This window comes from Myotis daubentonii, chromosome 3 (genome assembly GCF_963259705.1).
Source record: "Myotis daubentonii chromosome 3, mMyoDau2.1, whole genome shotgun sequence".
In the NCBI taxonomy this organism is placed as follows: domain Eukaryota; kingdom Metazoa; phylum Chordata; class Mammalia; order Chiroptera; family Vespertilionidae; genus Myotis; species Myotis daubentonii.
The window spans coordinates 67,450,260-67,466,164 of record NC_081842.1 but is presented as its reverse complement, the minus strand read 5'-3'; the positions used below and the strand labels follow the sequence as shown (position 1 = coordinate 67,466,164).

Genomic DNA, 15,905 nt, shown 5'->3' with positions numbered 1-15,905 from the left:
ATCTAAACTCACCTATAAGTATTGTGTACTGAGACTGAAGCCCAGGCCAGTTTCCGGGATGGGGCAGATACTGGCATAGTGAGTTTAATTTCCGGTGCTCGTCTCCACAGTGAGTTCACTCGGGTCCTGAGTCTAACCACCAGGCGATTGTCTCTTTCTTGCTGCTCCTCCTATTCCCCACTCCACTCCCAACCCCCATTTCTCACTGTTTCTCCTCTCTTTTCCCTTTGGGAATACACATTTTGTGATTTAGAAAGAAACACCTTAGAGTGTTTTTTCCAGCACCACCTCTCTCCCCTAGTCCTGTTCAGCCAGGCAATGATTGCTTGACAAAACAAGAAGGAACCCTTCGTTGCAAATTGTTGGCTTGGATGCCTCAGAGAATCCCTTTGGTTTGGGATGAAGGGCTGGCTATGGTGTGAAGAAGTGTTGGGGGAGGAAAAACCACACAGGTGTCTTCCTGAGCTGCCCCAGGAGGGCAGGGGGGGGGCTGCAGCTCAAAGCGGGGGGCTGACGAGGTTCTCCTTTGCCGGGAGAGACAAGCAGCTCCATATGGGGGTTCAAAGCTGAAAAAGGAGAGCTAGCTTGAGCCTAAAATTTAGCTACTTTGTACTTTGCCACTTGGACAGGAAAATTGAGAGACAGCTTAGACCCAAAAGGTGCTAAGAAGCTTGAAATCTACATGGGAAATGATAAAGGAGAACCTTATATCTTTAGGCCAAAGTCATATTCGCTCTTTCTGTTTTCTGCTGGATACAAGCAGAAATTCACAACTCACAAGAAGGTCCCCGATGTTCAGGCGGCACTGGCAGCGCTAATCCCATCAGACCTGGCGCAAGTGCCCAGGCAGACGTGTGGTATAAGCTCTGCTCGGGGCGCGGGGGCAGCGGCTGTCGGCCCTCAGCAGCCAGGCTTCCAATTCTCTGTTTAGCAATGGTCAAGATTTGCCAAAGGAAGACCTTGAGACCATGGCGCATCGTCCACCAAGGACATTCTCAGTGCATCCCGCCCTTCTCCTCAGTCTGTTGTTCGCACACAGCTACGCGCGTAAGGAAACCCCAGGGCCGTTTTCTAAGCTGTGTGTTGAGGGGAATTCTAGATCCAGCGAGCCAGAGCTGAAGCAAGGATTTCAGCAGTGCCCCCGGCCAGGGATTTCACTTTCCACAGCCAACTGCAGTCCGAAATTATTAAGTGGAAAAATTCCAGAAATAAACATTTCTTGAGTTTTAAGTTGCACAGTTCTGAGTAGCATGATAAAATCTCACACGTCCTGCTCTGTCCTGCCCGTAGCGTGAATCATCCCTTCGTCCAGCATCTCCATGCTGTTAGCCACTTAGTACCCACCTTGGTTATCAGATCAACTAACGCAATCTTGCAGTGCTTGTGTTCAAGTACCCCTAATTTTACTTAATAATGCCACGTTTACATAACTCTTATTGCAGCATCATTATTAGGACAATTATCGTTGTAATTGTTCTCTTTCATTTGTTATTGTTGTTCATAACTTCGTGTGCTTAATTTATACATTCAGCTTTCATAACTATGTACATACAGCCATGTGCCACTTCACAACAGGGATACATTCTGAGAAATGTGTTGTTAGCCAGTTTCATTGCTGTGCGAACATCGTAGACTGTACTTAGGCAAACCTGCACGGCTACAGCCTATTGCTCCTACGCTACAAGCCTGTGCAGCATGTTAGCGTACAAAACAACAGGAGAGTAAATCTAGCGCAAGAGAGAATGATGCACTCAAACGCTGCGGTAAACGAGATGTCTGAGGCTGCTGCTGGCACAGCACTGCATACTGTTTACAGCAAAACTATTTTATAGGTAGGAAGAGTACACTCTAAAATAACAATAAAAAGTATAGTAAATACTTACACCAGGACCGGCCATTTACTATCAAGTATTACACACTGTACGTAATTGGGTGGGCTATACTTTTATACAACTAGCAGCGCAATAGGCTTGTTTACACCAGCATTCCCCAGACACGTGAGCAAGGCGTTGAGCTACGACGTTGTGACAGCTACAGTGTCTCTAGGTGATAGAGTGTTTTCAGCTCCATTATAACCTTAGGGACCGCTGTCATATATGCAATCTGTCGTTGACCAAAACGTCATGTGGCACAGGACTGTATAAGGAAAAAACATAGTGAATATAGGCTTCGGTACTGTCTGCGGTTCCAGGCATCCACTGGCGGTCGGGGTCTTAGAACGTATCCCCCACAGAGAAGAGGGGAATGCTGACTAACTTGCTGGAAATCACTGGAATCCTTTAGGAAACACGATGCAAAACGTTTCCTTTAAAATGAAAAAGAATCAAGAGAACAAGCGAGTCCCTCGGCACTCCCTTTTCTGTACGTGGAAAAGTCGAGGGATTTGTACTCTGATCTTGGTTTTAGACTTTCAGCCATTTTTAGAACCTGGTAATGACCCTGAGAGCTAAAGGACAGTGAGTCTGTTCTGCAAGTGAAATGTTCACATCTAAGATAAAGGACTGCTTCTTAACAGTGAGAGAAAAATGTAAGCAAAATGAAAAGAAAAAAAAAACTCACTGAGGAAAAATACAGCATTTTTTTCCTGTAGGGAAAATTGTGCTTAATTTTGAGTGACTGTCTCTTCTACTTAAAAACATCGGAGGATTTCAGGGGTCGCAGACTAAGACTCAGGCTGTAGGATGATACACATGAGCCCGTCTCTGAGCCCCACTTCCATCGAGGCCCAGCCAACCCCATTTTCTCAGCTCCTGGCACTCCCCTTGTTTTGGGGATGGTGCTCCATATGCCTGCACCATCTTGCTTTCCATTCCTTTCCCCAGAAAGTTCCTCCCTCCCTGGTTTAAAAATTCCTTCTCAGTTCTCAAGACTCAGGTATCTTCTCCTTTAGGAATCTTTTCTTGAAACTCTCAACTTCCCCAGTGTCTGTGGTAGGGTCTCTTCTTCCCAGCTTCCTCACCATCCTGGGTTAGAGAACCCACTCCTGCCCTGTCTCACTGCCTGGAGGGCAGGGTATTGCCATTCAGCTGGGTGCCCACACTGCTCTGCACAGGGCCTGGTGCACAGTAGGCCTTCAGTGAGTGTCTAGGAAGAAGAAGACTCTAGATTAAAATGTGTTTGAAGTCTGGGAGATCAAAAAGGGCATGCAGAAAGTGAACAAAGGCTTCTTCACTAAATCCTGATATATTAAACATTTTAAGGAAGTAAATAGGAAAGAATGAAGCAAGAACTCGGGCCATAAAGATACAAAGAAATTCAGGAAGGGTTCAGAAAAACGGATGGATGTGAGAAACATAAAAGGCTGTGGGGGTTTTTTGGTTGTTGTTGTTGTTGTTTAAAAGAGATGTTTGGAGGAAACTTTGGAACCTTTGAAGGGAGACGCCAGTGAATGTGGCTCCATGTCCCACCAGACACTCTGGGGGACACTGTCCGAGGTGGTGGGTGAAGCCACCACTGCTTCAGGAATACGTGGTTCCCAGGCCCGCGGGCAGAAGTGGGCACCCCTGTGGGCTTCACTGGCCATGGGACATGTCCCTTCCTCTCCCACCTGGAGTGCTGTTTTTAAAGGCAGGCTGAAGTGCTCATCTTCATTCCTCCTGGGCGCCTTGGCCTCGCTTTCCAGTCCTCTCCCTCTTCCTGTGCAGGCTGTCTGCCTGCCAAAGACCGTGCCAGGATCCTGGATCCAGCTCTGGCTCTGATGAGCCCAGACCACCAGGATTCACATTAATTTTCCCATTGCTAAAGTTTATAGTTTATATTGAGTTGATCAGAGAAATATGTGTGATGTGGGTTGCTGGCAAGTAAATCTTTTTTTCCTTCTCTCTTTCTTCAGTGTATTTTTTCAAACCATTTCATTCCTTGGTCAAGTCCAAAAGAAACTCCCCAGTCCTGCTAACCAGCCCTGCTTCACAGCAGCACTGGAGTCAGGTAAACGAGATGGTCTACAGACATCTTCTCCGTTCATCTGGCTGCCAGACTCGGTGGAGACGTGGCTCCCACCCTTGACTTGTCTTCAGGGATTAATCACAGTTCTCATTCTCTTATGTCTTTTTAAAAAATATATTTTTAATTGGTTCAAGCCAAGAAATTCCTGAAGCATTAGGCCAGTTTATTGCAAATCATTTAATGACATTGCAAACTAGGTTCTTTTTATTTTTCTTCCTTTTTCCTCTCACACTCCTCCCTTTCTGTCTTCTCTCCTCTCCTGCCCACCTCCTGTCATGACTTTGATCTTCTGCCCTCACCCCCTGGCTCTTTAATCTCTTCTCCATCCTCAGTTTTCTCTCACTGCTCAAATCTGGGTGCAAACTCCAGTGCGGCTCAAAGGAAAAGAGAGAAACACAAGATTTAACAGCGAATATGTTTGGCATCTGCAAAGGTTTTTTTCCCCCCATGGAAACTGTTTTTTATTTAAATAAAAGAGAGCATGTCTTGTTTTCATCAGAAAGTGTGTTTGAGAAATTTTATGTCATGTTTCCATGGCTGTCAGGAAAGTGCTTTGGAGCCAAAATTATTTGTGCAATAGAACAGGCAGGGGAAAAAATCCCAAAGAGAGCAAATATATTTACCCAGTCACCCTGCCTGCAAAGAGAGGGGCAGTTCTCACTCCGCCAACCTCCTTTCTACATTTCCTCAGGAGGTGCAGGCGCCCTGCCCTGGGCTGGAACGCCGGTGGAGGTGGGACACCCTCTGGCGAATTGTTGAGTCCTGCTTTGTGTGCTGTTTTATGTCTTGTCCATTAGAGTAGAGCTCACTAGATTAGGACCTGTGTCTTGTCTTCTCAGTGTCTTCTGCAATGCCTGGCATAATAGATCATCTCCAGCTCCCGGCTGGCTAATGACTGTCTCCATGACGCCTGGAGGGGTGGTCTTGTGCTGAGTGCTGACTACAGAATATCCTGATTTTGCCCAGTGGGTTTGGTTTCAGTGGTCTGTGTGCCAGGGCAACCGACTGGCAAAAGGCTTAGTCACTACCCAGGATGTGTGGTTTCTGAGCTCTGCCTGGGCCCCAGCAAACCCCAGCCACTCACCAGGAGCTGTGCTTTCTGACGGAAGGGAAGTCCTGTCAGGCTCCGGTCTCTACGCTGCCTCTGGAATTGATTCACTAGCAAAGCACTTTTATTTGAGAGGACCGATCTTGGGGTCACGCCTGGGGTGGAGGTCAGTGTGGTGGTTCTCTGCCCATCAGTGAAGCAGCCCGAGGCACTAGCAAGCTTCTGCATGGCCAGAGGCCACATGGGGAGGCAGTGCCCGGGACCCCTCCTCTTCTCCGACCCCACTTCCAAGTTTGTCTGTAGGGCAGTGAGCCATAGGCTCTGCCTGAGAATGCTCTTAGGAGCTTCGCTTCCCTTGCACTTTTCCAAATTCAAGAAGGGACTCGGGTGCAGGGAGGGGCCGTGGGGTCAGCACTGAGGAGAATGCTTTGTTAGAGCAGAGCCTTCTGTGCTGTGAAACGTTAGCCACACATGCAACAAGCCACCACAGGACAAGTCAAGACCTGGAGCCATGAGAAGAGGGGAGTAGAATTATCCGTCAGCCCAGAAACTTGCCGATGGCCACGAGGCTACGGAGCCGTCCTGGCAGCATTGCCAAGGGAGGGAGCCGCTCTACTGGGTGCCCCCGCAATCTGGTGGATCGCATCCAAGCCTCAGTGAATGAGTGCAGGCTTGCCTGGTGATTCCTGAGAGCAGGCGGGAGGGAGGCAGGACTGACTGTATGGGAGAAAAGCCTGGGTGGGTAGAAAGCCAGTTGTTTAAGGTGAGCTCGTAGAGAGGAGGATGTTGGTAACTCCATGCAGCCCCAGCCTACGGCACTATTTCACCTGACTTCTTACACAGAATTGAACTTTTATTTGCAGCCTAAGTGAGGGCCCAGGGAAAAGAAGTGGCATGAGGAAACTTCTTGACTGTGATCCTTAAGCTTAAGGATTACACGAGGGCACACTGCTGAGGCACACAGCGCCTGTCAGTGGGTGTGTGAATGCCATAGAAGCCAGGGAGCTGGGCCTATGATTAAGATTGGACACTTCTGCACTATGAGAAGGCATGAACATGCACCAAATATTGTAGTTTCATTCATAGCTCTACTGAGCCTCTCACTGAATAAAGGAAAGACTGAATCCAGAAGGTGGTGAGAAAGGAATTGCGAAGGGGCTCAAGATAAAACTTACCCATCGTGTTTTCTCCTGTGACCCTGGTGGTGGCAGCCATGCCCACGTGCCTCTCAATGTCTTTTTCTTGCCTTTTCTAACGCTGGCTGGCTTGTCTGATGCACCCTGTAAATGTGAAGAGGAAACATGGGGCACATCACATGATCTGTTTGAACAAATCCCTGCAGTCTGTGCATCTAAGGTCCCAGGGAAGAGACAGAGCAGAAGATTCATGTTACCTGAAGAAATTGAACACGTAGAAGGCGGGGAAGTGAGCAAAGTTCTGTTTGGAACCTAAATGAATATGGGCTTTCTCTGAAAGCACAGCATGTTGTGGAATGTAAGAAAGGTCAGGAATCTCTAAGGTGGCCCCAGTGACTAGGGCTTCTGACCTGCTGAGAGCCAAGAAACAAGAGCGAGCCTATGGGCGTCTGATTAGTGCAGACAAGTTAATAAAATAGCTGGAATACACAAAGAGAGGATGCAAAGCGGGTCTGAGAGAAGGCATAAGAGGATTAAAGCTGCAAAAACAACCCAGTAATGGATTTCTCAAACACACCATCGAACAGGCAAGGACAGGTGTCCTGTCAAACCATTTCCTGGTGAAACCTGATCCATCCTTCTGACTCAGGGCCTGCTCACCTCATTTGTAACTGAAGGGCCTGCCCCTGACTCCCAGTGGGGCTCTCTGAGCAGCCCTGAGACTGGCCAGGAAGCCAGCTTTGCAGACAAAGGGGCCAGGGACAGGCTGCTTTCCTTCACATGCAGGCAACTGCATCTCTCTGCATCTGCCTCGCCTGGCGGCTGACGAGGCTGGCACTGCGCATGAAGCTTCACCCATCTCTGTCCTTCTCCCTACCCCCAAACACTAGAAAGGGTGCTCTGATTTTCAAGTCGGTCATCACTTCATTACTCTGTCTTTGATCCCTTAGTGAAACTCAACTTTTGCTCCAGCAGCCAATTTGGGAGTTTGTCTAGTGAAGCAACAGCTAAGGCTTACGTTTAGGAGGCACAGGGACTAAACTTCTGCTTATTTGTTCTGACACCAGGAAGGTTTGCCTGCCAGTCGACCCCCGTGGGGAGCAGGGTGTCCAGCTGGGTGTCCTCGGTCCTGCCTGCATGGCTGTTGTGCACATGTTGGCATCAGAACAGAGGGCTGTCAGGCCACATGGCTGACCGGTGCCCAGCTTTGTGCCTCCCCCACTGCACAGCCTCCTGTCTCCAGCCCAGCAGTTGTGAGAGGTGCAGAGGGTGCCAAGAGGGGCTTAAGGAGGGCCTGGTATTTCTGGGGCTGGGTGGGTGAGGGGGTTGCACGGAGGAGCAGGAGCGTGCTCTGCTCCTGCCTGGATAAGCCCGCAATTGCCATGGGGCAGGAGCCCAGGCCATTAAGATGGTGATGGCATTCTGGTGCCAGACTCCTTTCAGTTGCTCACGCCTTTCTTGCAAAATGATCTGTTAGGTTTAAATATATTCTTGCTCAAGGCAAATTTCCTTGGAATGAGGTAAAGATAAGGGGGAGGGTAGGAAAAAACTCAAAAACTCTTAGTGGAGTATTTTTAGATTTATTAGACCATTGAAGGGAGTGCTTCTTAGTGATGGGGGAATTTTCCAGATGCCCTTGAGCTCACAATACTCACAGCTCGCTCTGTGGGGCGCCTCCTGGCTTGGCAGGTACACGTGCACTGTGTTGAGAACTCCGAGGCCTCGGCATCATTTAAGTGCCTGGCTTTGGAAAGCAGTAGCCATATTTAGCTAGAACACACTGAGCACAGGCAATCCTCCCCTTCCCACAGTCCATATCTCCCTTCTCTCTGAGAGAAAGTGCATCCTATGTCTTGAAGGAGAGGCTCACCCAGGACTGGGCTGTCATTTATGGGGCCCAGTGCAGAATGACAATGCAGGGTCCCTTGTTCAAACATGATGAAGAATTTCAGGATGGTGACAGCAGAACATTAAACCTAGCATGGACCCCAAGCACGGGGCCCTGTGCAACTGGGCATATTGCACGCCCATGAAGCTGGCCTTGGGCTCAGCCTTCTTCCAATGCAGCAGTTCTCAACCTGTGGGTCGCGACACCTTTGGGGGTCGAACGACCCTTTCACAGGTGTCGCCTAAGTCCATCGGAAAACACATATATAATTACATACTGTTTTGTGATTAATCACTATGCTTTAATTATGTTCAATTTGTAACAATGAAATTGGGGGTCACCACAACATGAGGAACTGTATTAAAGGGTTGCGGCATTAGGAAGGTTGAGAACCACTGTTCCAATGTATTCAATGAGGATTCGCGAGCATTTGCTATATTCTGCATACTGGGCAGCAGGGCTTGGGGTTGGAGGCGTGGAGTGCAAAATAGACTGCTCCCTAGAAATTTACAATTTAGTTAGGGTCAGATATCATGCACACAAAGTTAAATAATGATGAGATCAATCTTCTAAAGCCCAGAAGGCCTTAAACAAATAATGGGCTTTCTCAGAAAGCACTTCCAGTCACCTACCCAAAGGAAGGGGTCATGAGGCTGGCCTTCCTCGATCCAGGCATCGCGTGGTGGGCCTGGAGAATGAAGTGGAGTAAGGGAAATGAATTGGGCAGGCTGTCATTGGTTTTGCCACGCCACTCTGTGGACAGCAACACGCATGTCTTACTCCACATTTATTGGACCTATTTTACCTCTTTCCTGTGACCCTGGAAGTAACCTCTCAAGGAACGTTCTATTTTCAAAATAGCCACACTTAGATAAACGGTTGGCCACACTTGGATAAAAGGTTCATAGGACATGGGCCGTCCTAGGCCCGTATCCTTGAGCTCACAATGTAGGCCAACTCAACTAGCACATCTGAGTTCACAGGCAACAAACGGGCCCCTTATACCTGATGGAGGGGCCAGCTCTGAGACGGTCATTTAGTCAGTCATTCAACATCACTGGGCATCTACTCGGCCAGGCCTAGGTTAGGTTCAGAAAACATGTATGAAGACTTGGTCCTGCCCCTAAATGGCTCACAATCTGATACAGTGATCAAAGGGACAAGGATCCTTTCATAGAAACAGAAGGGCCCTCCTGCCCTGGCTTGACTTGGCTTGACTGAGAACTTCTGGAAAGTTCCATTGAGTGGGAACCTCCTGAGCCGGCTGAGTGCCTCAGTTACCAGGCTCTCCTTTGGCGACAGTAGTTTGTTTTTAGTAATTATCTCTCCTGTCAGACACCTGACTCCCCCTGCTCCGGAGGCCTTCTCCGGGTCTCCGGTGGAAACAACAGCAGCAGGTGGCGTGTGGTCAGCTCCCACAGTAGTATTGTTCTCAGGAGCTGAACAGAGGTGGTATGGTCAGCAGTCAGTGAGGGTACCTCGAGGGTGTTTTCTAAGTCCCATTATGAAGAGTGGGTAAACACTAGAATTCTCATCTCTCTTATCTTCCCCACCATCCGTCTTATTTCCTCTCTCAAGTTAAATTCAGTGACAGTTCTGAAAACCGAATTTGAAATGTGGTTTTGTTGCACAAATGGCCCATTCTGTTCAGCAGCATCAGTGATTCGGCTCCTACAGACAGTTTTGTGGTTTGGACTCTTGGATTGATTGGGAAGCATCCGGCTCTTATTCCAGATGGACCTCCATCCTCTCTCAGCTTAGATCCCAGTCTTCCTGCCAGTGTGCCAAGCCAGGAGAGAGCCACTGTGCTGCCAGGGGCTGCAGCCCAGGGTCAGGGCCCTCAGCTCCCCCGCATTCCCCTGCCATTAAACCACACCAGGGAGACCCCTCTTTGCCTTAGAAACCCTGGGGGCATCCACAGCTCCCCACCCCAGCCCTGAGACGGTATTAGCCATGATGTAGAGCAAGCATGTCAAACTCAGAGGCTAACACGGGCCAAATGAACGAAGCATGCGGCCCACGGGCCATGAGTTTGACATGCTTGATGTAGAGTATAGCTCCTGGGTAGCAGGAACAGCCCCCGTTAGAACCATGCTTGGTAACCAAGCAAAATCCTGGGCCTCTCACTTTTCACTATGGATGTCTGAGAAGAACCAGGGAAGGCCATTCTTGAACTGAAGGAGACATCAGCATTCTCTTTTGTTGTTCCCTCTGAGCTCTGCCAGGACATTTGTGCCTTGACCCTGACCAGGTTTAGTGGGGCCGGTGGGCCTGGTCAGCTTGCCCCCATGTCTCAGTGTAACAGAGAGTCTGGTCCGCATCACAGGCTCCACCTGAAGGAATCTCCATGTCCACCCCACCCTGCAGCTCATATGTACCAAGTTGAACTCCAGTGCAGTGATGAAGGCCACACAATCCATCCTTTAAACTCCCCTAGACAACAAAAGGTGAGGAAAGACTCACAGAGAGCCCCCAATGTGAGGTTTTACAGCTGTTTATTGAGACTAAAGACACCGAGCCATAAGCCACCCTGGAGCATTTCATGTCTCCTCTATCAAAGCCCAACCGGCACCCCCCCTTCTCTCCACAGATCTCCAGGACTTCAAGTTAGACGTGCAGCATGTGATTGAAGTAGATGAGGGGAACACGGCGGTCATTGCCTGCCACCTTCCTGAGAGCCACCCAAAAGCCCAGGTCCGATACAGTGTCAAACAAGAGTGGCTGGAGGCATCCAGAGGTGAGCAAGCAGGACCCCAGAGGCCAAGGCCGGGGGGAAGCTGGCCACCCCTGTCTTGGGCCTTGATATTTAGTCCTGTGGGATCCTGAAGGGACTGGCTCCTGTTACGGAGGTCTTCCGCCCTGCCTGAGGAATGTCTTTGCTCTTTGAGGCACTGGATGATGTTGCTAAGCTGCACCATTTGGTCAGGGCTGTCAGCATAGGTTCCAGATTCCCCCCATGTGAGCTCCCGGCCACCAGGCAGACACAGAAAGGCTGCCGACAAACCCAGCCGCCCCTGCAGCTGCAGCGTGGGAGGTGGAGCTCGTCCCCACACAGCAGCGCAGTCTTCTTATGGAACTTGAGTTTCTCCCTGTCCCCATTTTCCTGGTAATGCAGCCCTCTCAGGGCAGGGTGGGGCGGGGGGGGGAGCTCTGGTCCCCCGAGTACCAGTTGGGGGAACAGGAAGCTTCATCCACAACTGAACCTGTACCCTAGGCCAAGTAGACCCTACTGACTGGACCCCACAGCTCAAAATGTGTAACTTTAAAAACATGTACATTTTAAAATATTTTATTAACTTTTTCTGGTTATGAAAGGAATGAATGTTCACTATAGAAAAAACAGAAAACTGTTTTCTGGAAGGGTAAAGACCCGAGTCCTGCCCCTCGAAATACGTGGAGACTGCGGGAAGAACATCGATCTGCACCGGCCCCAGCGGGAGCCTGGAATGGCCCCTAGAGGAAGCCTGCCCAGCCCACAGGGGCCAGAGCTTCTCCCTAGTCTGTCTGATATTTGCCTAAGTAGCTCATCCCCAGGGGCAGGCCGGTGCCAGGCTTAATGAGCCCGGGTATAGGGACACCCCGACTCCCAAGGCAGGCCCCCAGGAGCTTGGAGTGGAGGGCCGGTGGTTTGCCACTGGTGTGTCCAGCAGCGTGAGCCGATCTCCTGCTGAGAGGAGCTGAACCCAGCCCTGCCCCCCCTCAGCCCCCCTGACACCCCTGGCCCAGAGCACACAGCCCAGCAGGCCAGTGATGCAGAGGGGAGAGCTTCTGCGGCGTTCGTAGAGAGCGTGGGGTTGGGGCCAGAATGTTCTCCCCGTTGCAGAAATTCAGTAGTGGGGTGGCTCAGAGCTGCGACTGACAAGACGATGGCAGGTTCTGAAGTGAAAGCCCGCCCTCCTGTGGGAATGACCTCTTAGCTCCCAGGGGTGCGTCAGGGCCCCTCGAGCCTGACAGCGGCCGAGGCAGCACCCGTTGGGCCACTTTACAAATAAGGGAACCCAATCTGTGAGGTTATGACCTTGCCCGAGATCACACCGTCAGTACAGGCAGGTCCAATGCCTTGAGTCCAGGTCTGGCCGACCCCATGTCCTGCTGCCTCTCGCCAGCTTCCTGACATGTAAAATGCTCTTCCACAAGTCTGTGCACTGACCTGGGGGGAGTTACCACCCGGTTAGCTGGTTCCTTAGTTGTTTCGTTCCCTGGCATTCTGTCCCCCTGGCTTCCAGGTTTTATGGGAGAAGAGCACTTGGGGGGTGGGCTTGCTGGGACTCAGGTGCACATCTCGGCTCCTGCCCCACCCATTTGTGGGAGCTGTTGGGTGTAGTGCTTTAGGCCCAAACTCACCCATGTTCCCTTCCTGTTCTTTCCTCAGGTAACTACCTGATCATGCCTTCGGGGAACCTCCAGATCGTGAACGCCAGCCAGGAGGACGAGGGGATGTACAAGTGCGCTGCCTACAACCCGGTCACCCAAGAAGTGAAGACCTCAGGCTCCAGTGACCGGCTGCGCGTGCGCCGTAAGGGGCGGGGCCTCCCTGGTGGAGGGAAGGGCCTGGGCTCCAGCTTTGTGTTCCCCGAGGTGGGGGTGAGGGTTGTGGGGCTCCAGCTAGTGCAGTGGTTCTCAACCTTCCTACTGCCGCGACCCTTTAATACAGTTCCTCATGTTGTGGTGACCCCCAATTTCATTGTTACAAATTGAACATAATTAAAGCATAGTGATTAATCACAAAAACAATATGTAATTATATATGTGTTTTCCAATGGTCTTAGGCGATCCCTGTAAAAGGGTCGTTTGACCCACAGGTTGAGAACCGCTGAGCTAGTGGGACATCCAGGACTCAGCCGGGATGGGGGCACCTCCCGAAGCACCCACCTCTCACAGCCCAGCCCTCGGGCTTGGCTCAAGGGGCTATGCCTCCTGCTCACTCACCTCAGAGCACTGTGGGGACCCCCCCTCACTGTGCCTGTGGAGGGCTTTCGTGCATGTGTAACTTTCAGAGGAGGGGGTGGCGGGATGTGGGCTGGGCAGGACAGTCGCGCTCAGCAGCGGGCAGCGTCTGTGTGAGAAAGACATGCTGCCTTGTGCCCATGTCGAGGCCACCAGTCTGCACTGCGGATGTTTGCCCAACACTTCCCCCGGGTGAAGACCGTGGAGGCCCACACAGCCCCCCGTTTTTGCGAAAACAGCTGCATTTGCTGAGTGTGTTCTGTGCGCCAGGCTCTTTCCTGAATCCCCGTGGATTCCGTGGAGTCACATCTTAAGGTGGAGTTAGGTTTTAGAGTGGGCAACAAAGGCAGATTTACTGTGAAGTTCATGAAGCAACATTTCAGTGGTTCCTCACCCGTCTAATTGAGTATCTGTAATTTTGTATTATTTTCCTTAAAGACGGCTTCCCAAGCTATATGAGTTCCAGGTCGTACAGAGCCTGGTCTGTCCCTGGTTGGCACAGAAAGCAAAATCACACATGGCAGCATGCCACCTGAAGGTCCCGAGGAAGACAGCACGTGGGGGAGCAGCATGCCTTTCAATAAGTTCAACCATGTCTCTCCCCCAGCCTTGAAAATGGGTGGCTGGCTGCTTCCTCAGCTGGGAACCTAATGAAGTAGTTGATTGGGAGACCTCACAATAGGAGAAATGCTCATCTTTAAACCATAGGTCCTGCTCATCTCAGCAAGATGCTCACGGGAGATGCTGCTCACGCTGTGGGAGACACTTGGGTTCTGAGACCTGTGTATGGGGATCCGTGGATCCCATCTCATCCTGTCTTAGAGTCCCTTCCTGGGTGCAAGCAGGGAAATCCTGCACCATTTAAGTGTTCCTCTGGCCACCCCTCATCCTTCTCTCCTCCGACACACAGCTGCCCCCACACACGCTTGGCCGTGATGCTACGCCACTGCAGTCTCATTTCTTATTGTAACAACTCCTGCAGGAAGTCCTTGTCTCGCGTAAGAAAACCAAGGCCGAAGGGAATTAAGTGACTGGCCCCACTTTACGTAGGTCATAAGCTCCTGAAGGCTATTTGATTCCAAATCCGCGGTCTCTGGGACTGCCTCCTGGGTCTGGGCCACCCAAGGTCGCACAGAAGGGGTCCTCCACACCAAGTCCTGGCCCCACACGGTGTCCTTCCCCCCCACCCCCTCCAGGCTCCACGGCCGAGGCCGCCCGCATCATCTATCCGCCAGAGGCCCAGACCATCATCGTCACGAAAGGCCACAGTCTCATCCTGGAGTGTGTGGCCAGTGGGATCCCGCCTCCGCGGGTCACCTGGGCCAAGGATGGGTCCAGTGTCTCCGGTTATAACAAGACGCGCTTCCTGCTGAGCAACCTCCTCATCGACACCACCAGCGAGGAGGACTCGGGGACCTACCGCTGCATGGCCGACAACGGGGTCGGGGAGCCTGGGGCGGCGGCCATTCTCTACAACGTCCAGGTGTTTGGTGAGTGTCTCCTGCAGACCTTCTTCTCCTTGACCTTCCCTTTGGTCTGCTTGGCCTGTCTAGAAGCTCCTAACCCCAGCTCAGGGTCACGTCCCTTCTGAGAGGCCACGTGCCAAGTGAGGGACAGGAGCACTGAGAGGTGGAGGTTCTGGATCCCAGGGACTAGGCTGCCCCTCGGTGCCCTGTCCTGATGTGGCTCTGGTGGCGGAGACGGAGGCCTTCCCTTTCCTCTGTCAGCAGCCAGGGGAAAGGGGGAGCCTTCCTGCCTGGCGTGGGCGGGGAGACTCCGCCTCTCTCACCCCTGCTCTGGTTTCCCGGCAGAACCCCCCGAGGTCACTGTGGAGCTGTCCCAGCTGGTCATCCCGTGGGGCCAGAGTGCCAAGCTCACCTGTGAGGTGCGCGGGAACCCCCCGCCCTCAGTGCTGTGGCTGAGGAACGCCGTGCCCCTCACCCCCAGCCAGCGCCTCCGGCTGTCCCGTAGGGCCCTGCGCGTGGTCAGCGTGGGGCCTGAGGACGAGGGCGTCTACCAGTGCATGGCCGAGAACGAAGTTGGCAGTGCCCACGCCGTGGTCCAGCTGAGGACCGCCAGGCCAGGTGAGTGCAGCACGAGGGCCGAGAGTGGAGTGAATACTCACAGAACCCTTCTCTCCAAGGGAATCTAAAATAGAGCCCCGATGTGTAAAACCAGTAAAAGTGGCTTTCCGTTGTAAGTTCAAATTTATATTAACTTATTAAAAAGTCAGAAGTGAAGGTTTTCACTAGTGAAAATGATCCATTTAACTGTTGTATTATAATTTAAAAATATAATTTAATCGTTTTGTAGAATCTGCGGGTTCATAGGGTTCCATGGAACCCAGTCTGACAACCCCTGCTCTGGAGCAAAGGAAAGCAATTGAATTGTTAGCTTGATTCATTTCCATTGACACCTATAGTGACTGAGCAGTAACTGTGCTCAGCACTGGACTGGGTAGCCTGGGGAATACAGAGAAACATAACACAGAATTAGCCTCAAGAATTTTTTCATGGAGGAAATAAAATATGCAGAGGAAATAATTGGAGAAAAATACAATGACAGAGAATGAAATGCTAAATCGTCATTGTTAGATGCCAGCCTCCCGTGGGGCAGGCAGAGTCCGTGGACGCTCCCTGAAGGAAGTGTTGCCCTGGCTCCTCAGATTCCCAGGGGCATTTACAGTTGGCTTTCCGTCTCCCACTCCCAGGTCAGTGCAGTGGAGAAGGAAAAGGCCCGTGTGTGCCGTGTGCTAAGACTCCCCAGTGTGGGGCATGCCCCCAGCCCAAGTGTTAGGCATGAGAAAGAGGGCACGGGGTTCCTGCATCCCAGGAGCAAATAGATAGTTCACTTCAGGTGTGGAGTCAGGAACACAAACAGGTTGCAGACACTCTTGCCTGCCATGCCTGGGCCATGGCAAGAAGCCTGGATGTGGGGCACC

The 15,905-nt window shown here is 51.4% G+C and overlaps 1 protein-coding gene across 7 annotated transcripts in view; it reads left to right on the top strand.

The window, feature by feature from the left end:
• Positions 1-15,905, top strand: part of BOC (BOC cell adhesion associated, oncogene regulated) — a 71,123-nt gene that overhangs the window by 42,960 nt on the left and 12,258 nt on the right. For all 7 annotated transcript variants that reach the window (XM_059687831.1, XM_059687832.1, XM_059687828.1 and 4 more), the window contains 4 exons: positions 10,608-10,754; positions 12,390-12,533; positions 14,161-14,454; positions 14,776-15,048. In XM_059687831.1, coding sequence (XP_059543814.1) covers positions 10,608-10,754; positions 12,390-12,533; positions 14,161-14,454; positions 14,776-15,048 — 858 coding nt within the window. The remainder of the gene's footprint in view (positions 1-10,607; positions 10,755-12,389; positions 12,534-14,160; positions 14,455-14,775; positions 15,049-15,905) is intronic.